This window comes from Cynoglossus semilaevis, chromosome 18 (assembly GCF_000523025.1).
Source record: "Cynoglossus semilaevis isolate Cse_v1.0 chromosome 18, Cse_v1.0, whole genome shotgun sequence".
NCBI classification, from domain to species: domain Eukaryota; kingdom Metazoa; phylum Chordata; class Actinopteri; order Pleuronectiformes; family Cynoglossidae; genus Cynoglossus; species Cynoglossus semilaevis.
In genome coordinates, this window is record NC_024324.1 from 11,645,435 (window position 1) to 11,652,530 (window position 7,096).

The 7,096-nt window shown below is 37.9% G+C and overlaps 1 protein-coding gene across 2 annotated transcripts in view; it reads left to right on the plus strand.

The window, feature by feature from the left end:
- The first annotated feature begins 2,729 nt into the window (after window positions 1–2,729).
- The window catches only part of c18h6orf136 (chromosome 18 C6orf136 homolog), a 6,005-nt gene continuing 1,638 nt past the window's right edge, over window positions 2,730–7,096 (plus strand). The window contains exons 1-3 of one of the 2 annotated variants that reach the window (XM_008331802.3): window positions 2,730–2,971; window positions 4,325–4,574; window positions 5,419–6,084. In XM_008331802.3, the coding sequence (XP_008330024.1) occupies window positions 4,476–4,574; window positions 5,419–6,084 (765 nt within the window). In that variant the 5' untranslated portion in view covers window positions 2,730–2,971; window positions 4,325–4,475. The remainder of the gene's footprint in view (window positions 2,972–4,324; window positions 4,575–5,418; window positions 6,085–7,096) is intronic. The other variant, XM_017040869.2, reaches the window with a different exon arrangement.

Genomic DNA, 7,096 nt, shown 5'->3' on the forward strand with positions numbered 1-7,096 from the left:
GTGTAATTATATGTGGCCCGAGAGATCATATCAAATGTGTACTGGAGTTGGCCCACCAGTATATAGTAAATATATACTGGCAGAATTTGTAGTATTAGCAGTGTATGCTAATAACAGTGTATGTGTATGCGCTATTTTATAGCACATACATTTTTGTTTTTTTTTGTTGATGGCCTGTGAAAAAAAGATTTACATTAAGAAACAAATCCTACTGATGTGTGTTTTATTTCAAATTCCATTTGTAATTTTAGTTCAAAACATGCACAACTGCCATCAATTCTTAAATAAATATTAAGTTCGGCCTACAACTTCGCCCAGTATCAACTTGAGTTTGACACCTCTGATTTACACCATTTATTACAAACGTCAACTAACAATTAAGACCCTCTTCAGTATTTCAGCAAATAGTTGCTTCAGCAAAACTAAACTACAACGTCATACCGATTTTCCCTGGGTTTCTTTCACGGCCACCTCTGGTTCCTTCTCAGGTTTGTTTTCAGTTGAGAGCTCCTCGAAAAACTTGATCAAAACATCACCAAAATGAATTAGTACACTTTGAAGTGTGTCAATGAGATGAAGCACACGCTACCTGATGTTAAGATATTTCAAAACCAGGTATTATACTTACACTTTTCTTCCCCTTTTTATCTTTCTTCCCCTTCTTCACTGTTTTTTCTGTTGAATTAAGTGATTTTTAAGAAATAACATAAATGAAAAAAAAATCCATTCATTTCTCCTTAAGACAAATTAATTTGAATTTGTCTGGAATATAACAATAAAATCAACAGTCATACTATCAGCACAGAATATGATCAACAATATATGTAAATATTAGGGTTCAGGACTTTTCATTTCCTGTTTCATTACCACTGCGCTAGTTTTTTTTTAATGAATAAATCAATAAAAATATTATCAGCACAGAATATGATCATCATTTTTTAATGAATAAATCAATAAAAATATATATCAGCTTATGACAACAATAACAGAGCTAGCAGGTCAGTACCCCGCATCTAGTTATTAAATACGAATACAGATGGAGAAAGTCACTGTTTCCCATAGTTTGGGATTTTAATAAAAAAAAAGTAATGAGATGTAGAATTGCTAGAACATCACAGTTTTTGCTGCGATTTTTAAAGCAGTAGGCTAAGAAACAGTGACTATTAGATTTCCACATTTACATTATATTTACACTAACTAATTGTTAACTTCATTAACAGTACTATAAATTATAAGAAAGTCTATTAAAAATGACATGCTTTTAATTATTTAAACAGCTATTATTATTATTTATTATTTAAAGAACTCCAAACACACCCATGAATTACGTTAATATACCTCAAGTTAGCAGTGAGTGGGCGCTAACGTTAGCTAAAATGTGTTAGATTTTAATCAAACTGCACTGGACAGTGTGTTTGATGCTGTCCACGTAGCATATGGCGACCAAATGCTCCTGCTTTTATAAAAAACAAACAAACAAAAAAAAGAATAATCTGAAACATTATATCGTAATAACTAATATTTTGGGGGAAATCTAACACCTCTAAATTAAATTAACAGACAGGTCAGGTTTTATGTCAGTTCTCTAGGGTGGGCGATTTCAATGAATGTTCGAACATGGCTCGCTTTCAACAGGAATTCCGCTGAGATAGTCAACATTCAAACCAACAAAGTAACTAGTACCAATTGACAGTGACGCTATTGTCCATAGCAGTGCAGAGAACTAGCACTCGAGATTTTGCTGAATTTTGGCACTGCCAGAGTAGGGTTAGCTAAGTAGCTAGCTGCTAACCTAACAAAAAACATATATCCTTTACCAGGAGCCGCAGTGACTTCGTCGTCCACCCACTCTGCTTCCTCCTTCGCTTTCTTAGGCATTTTATTATTATTTTTTAGTAAGACTTTAGTAAAAATGCGTAGGTTTGGATCCTTCTTCACAACCGGCTCTGTTTCACAGTCATACACATGTCATATCTCTTCTTCAGCGTTTTGTGGCGATAGCTTGCAATTATCATATTGGGCGCTTTACCGCCACCCTGTGGTGAATTAGAGATAATAACCAAGCTCTGGAAATTGGATTTTTGTCTTGCCGATGAAAGGTATACGATGGCAGCAGCAGTTGTTTGAATATCCTAAATGCTAATAATGGCATTTAGGATAACAACGTTGTGTAAAATAGCAAGAAGATGAATTGTATAATTTACTTCACTAATAAATGAGGTAAGAATACTGAGTATTACAGTTTTGACATTTGCATTTTAGAATGACTATTGAACACAGCAGTAAGTTGGACTTTATTATTTTACGGTTTGACAACCACTACCGCTATCTACAAAAAGAATAGAGAAAGACTCCTTCATGTAATAAAATAAAGTGGAAGGCAAAGGTCAAAATTATCAGGTCAGACTTAAAGTAGATTCACAAACTCTAGTACGCTAGCATTCCCACTTACTATACCTCATGAAAAAATATCCACCAAGACTAATGCCTAATAAAAAAGTAAATATATCACAAGGTCAAGTGAAGAATTGTAGTTCAAACTTTAAGAGGTTGGAGACAGCACTGCAAACGCTGTAGCTAAATAAACATGTAGGCAATACAAGAAGTTATTAGTTTCTCTGTTCTGTTCCACAAAGAACAACCCTTGAAATTGCCCTTAATCTTTAAAATGTGCGAAAGCGATAAGTAAAATACCGGAAGAAATAACCTGCGTGCCATTACGCAGCTTATTTAAGGGCATGCAGCAGTAACTGCAAGTTCCGATGGTCTTGAACGCAGCTACGTCGCTGCTTGCGACGCGTGTTTCGGCAAGGACACACACAGAGTCTGGAATGACATTGTGTAAGTTATCGAACTAGTGTGTTTGGAGGAGTCGCTGCTGTCGTTGGCCTTCAGGAGACAACACACCAGAACCCAGGCACAAGAAGCGCTGTATTTAGAGGGTCTTAAGCTGGGATTTTTGCCTGGAAAGGTAACCTTATAGTGGAGTCTGACAAGCCGGTAGCTAGCTCACTTACTATTAGCTGTTAGCCTTATTGGCAGCGACTGTTGAAGAGCATGAAGATGAAGTGTCAACGTTTCAGGAGAGGCGTCCTGAACCATATATACAAGCTATTAATAAACAATAATATCTAAATGAGAAAAAAAACACATTTTGGTATAAGCTCCCTTACCTAAATGAAGAAAAAAAAAACACATTTTGGTATAAGCTCCGCTTACAACCAATCCGCATATATGTTGAGTCAGTGCATTGCCATATGTAATAACACTATTCCTTATTGGTAACGCAGTTTATTATTAAACAAACCTACGAATTGGATTCGTTTTCTACAGTTTTGCATGCTACCAGAAAACACCAAATGTTTTTTTTTGTTTGTTTGCACATGTTTATGAAGCTCGCTATTATGCTAATAATTATTAGCAAAACACGGACCAACCGTTAAAATACCGGTATTTGTTTTGATATTATGTCTAATATAGATATTAAAAGACACATGAACTAGTCAGTAGACGTTCACGGATTAGGTTAGCGCTAAACTATAACTTAAATCGATTATTATTAGTATTGTTGTTGTTGCATGCGTTTAAAATTAGTCGACGTTAAGAATACATGCATTTCTGCTGGTTGGTGTACTAATTCAGCGTCCAAAACAGCCTGACTGTGTAATATATATTTATAATAATTTAATAAAAATAATATACTATTAGGTATCAATGCGTTCATCATCATTCAGTCCATAAAATGCAGAACCCCCTGCCAAACATAATTACAATAATATTTAATTGTGTTTATGGTAACAAATTATATTTAAGCCATTCTTTATTCACACATTAAAGAGGTATTTGTCTTTTCACTTATGCACATTCAAATATATACAAATGCAGTCTGCTAGTGAAACACGTAACTAGTCAGTAGTGAGTTTGTGTCTGGTTAATTCACTCTCTGCTGTCACCGTGTAGTTTCTGATTGTTGCCCCGTGATGCGCTTTAGGTCATGTGCTCCCAAGACAGGCTTCGACTACCTCATTTGAACATCAAGGTCCGTCAATAATTTCATTTCAGTCAGATCAGCTGGTAAATATTTGTCATTCAGGTCAAGAAAGACTTTTTTTTTAAATGTCTCTAACCACTATTAGACTCATTTACGCAGTATCTAGGAGAGAAAATGTCTTTTGTATTGGTTAAATCTTTATGTTAGCTCAGGTACAGTTTCCTTTCCTTTCCTTCGAGAATGCCTGTTGTGAGAAACGAAGAGTCCTCAAAAAATGAGTAAACGCAAATTTCCCTCAACTCCGTTTTTCTATGTCCTTCTCTACGGCCACAGGTTCATAAAGGTGAAAGCACTTTGTTCCATTTGGGAAATCTCTCCAGAGTGCCCCCCCTGTCTGAAAGGAAGCGCCGCTGTGTCCTCGGAGCATCCTCTGATGAGGGTGATGCTGTGCTGGTGACGGAGGTTTTCTCAGCCGCTGTTGTGAATGGCTGTGAGCAGAGGGGGCATCGCCTTCTGGGTTGGTTGTGTTCACAACAACAGCAGAGGGCAGCCCATCAGGAAACAGTTCTGGACTATCGGCCAGGTACTGTTTTTTTTTTTTTTCTGAAAAATCTCACGTTTCGTTATTGAGCCCACACACACAGAATAACAAAATCGAAAAAACGAATGATAACATGGTTATACTTTTTTGTGTGTTTATCATAAACTAGTCCCATATGTTTCTTAAACTTATCTCTGTTTTGCAGCAGAAAAAAGGTAAAATACGGATTTTACATGTATGTAAAATATGTATGTATATATATATATTAGATGTCTGATATTAACTTTTTTCCGACTTAATTTCCGATTCCGATATCAACCGATACCGATATAGACCTGGAAAAATGTATTTATTTATCTGTACAAACCGCTGTATGGGTATGAGATTAATTAAATGAGTGGCAATGCTGCCATCTAGTGCCCTTCACTTTAATATACAGCCGTTTATCCCCAAAACTATTTTAGGGCACGCATCTTTTGGAAACCCAGGCATTGTGTTATCAGGTTATTATCGGAGAACAAACCGATTACAATTCTTACAGATATTACATGATATGCTAATATTAGGCTGATAATATTGGATATTCCTAATATATATGTATGTAAAGGTATGTATGTATATATTTTTTGTCAGCCAGGCAAAGATGTCAGAACATAGTTAATCACATGTACGTGCAGGAGGTCTTGGGTTCGAGTCCCAGCAGAACCTCATACTTAATGGCGCCTCCTGTGGAAGTGTGTGAAAACACAAATTCTCTAAGTACTACTGTGGTGTGGAATAGTATTTTTCCTTTTTTAGTATTTGGATAAGGACTCTAGCTGTGTTTGCAATTAGGTGAACATTCCTGTTCTTAAAAACGGCTAACCATGATTTACTGCTCCTGCAGGCGGTTGACTTGCTCTGCATCCGTCAGACACGCCCCTTGAGAAGTGCATCATGGGGACTCTCGCCACCCAACAGCCTGAGGTACCAGGAGCCCGCTAAGCAGTCTGTGCTCGCGCACCCATTCCACAACGCCAGTCAGCCTCAGAGATGTAGTTCCTACGACGATGACTGGGACGAGCCCCCCAGCGAGTGCGTGCCGGCGCAGCAGAGGGAGCCAGACGTCTTCCACACGCAGCAGGACATCGCTCTGTTGACTTACAGTAGAATGAAAGAGCTGCTGGCTGCGGATCCCCCCGAGTTCTTGCAGTTCTTCTTGCCCGTGACTACAGTGGACGGACGCAGGGAGGATGACATCAGCATGGGCACCTTGAAGAAAAACAATGTGGATGCTGTAAACAGAGAACACGGCTGCTTTAGGAGTCTGTTCCAAATGGAGAGGTGCCCGGCTCCTTTCCTGTACGGCTCGCAGTTTTACTGTTTTCACTGCCCGGACAAGGAGCCCGCTTTTCACAGTGCAATACAATCCAAGGACAAGAACATTGAGAGGGTCGAGGGGCCCGCTGTGCATCCGACTTACCTGTGTCTTCATGCTGAGAGCCGCGCACCCGAAGGAGACAAAGACGCAGAAGAGAAAATGGCCGTCATGTACGAAAGGCTGAGGTCCGAGGTAAGATTGTACTGGAGGAAAATATGTAAACATAGCATGATATCAATTTGTTCTTATTCTACCCATAAGGTACAATAAGGCTGAGTATCACCAGGGACCTTGTGATACAATACTATGTCAATATTTTGATACAGCGATTCTGCAATAATTGATATATGTTGCAATAAATTTCATCCACGATTTATCATTATATCTGTCACTGAAGACATTCAGAATTTATTGACTGAACTGAATGTAGTTCATCTGGATTACAAACTACAGTAATACCTCGATGATACAATACTATGTCAATATTTTGATACAGCGATTCTGCAATAATCGATATATATTGCAATAAATTTCATCCATGATTGATCATAATCTGTCATTGAAAACACATACGAGGGTAATCCGTTCCCGGACCGAGCTCGTAACTCAAGGAGCTCGTATCTCAAATCATTTTTTCCCATAAGAAATAACAGGGGAAAAAAATAATCAGTTCCGGCCCTCTAAAAAAAACTCCCTTGTTACTGCTAATAAGAATGGGCGGGAAAAACATGTTTTTAATTGCTATAGAGACAATCACACGCTTTTCTTAAAGGAAAACATGTGCACTCAAATGTGAAAGTGAAACCTATGGGGAAATTACCCATAATGACCTTGTGCTTTTGAGGACAATTCCATACAAACATTTCTTTGTAGCTTCTCAAATAGTGGGGTAGGGTGTCACCTGGGAGATGTGAGAGAGGGGACTTTTCAGTACACTGTCTTGAACGATTAACAAGCCTCTAGTCACTAGATGGCAGCATTGTAGCTCATTTTATTAATCTACATTGATAATCAGGGGATTCTGTGCAGAATGCTGGTGTCAACAACTCCTACAGTGGTGTGTACAGATTAAATAAATAAATGTTACCAGACTAGTATGTACTAGTACTAGTAGTGTGTGAAAGAACTTCTGTCCCCCTAGTGGCAGTATGGCAGAAAATAATTTTTTTTTTTACTAAAATTAAAACAACAGTTAGCACTACAT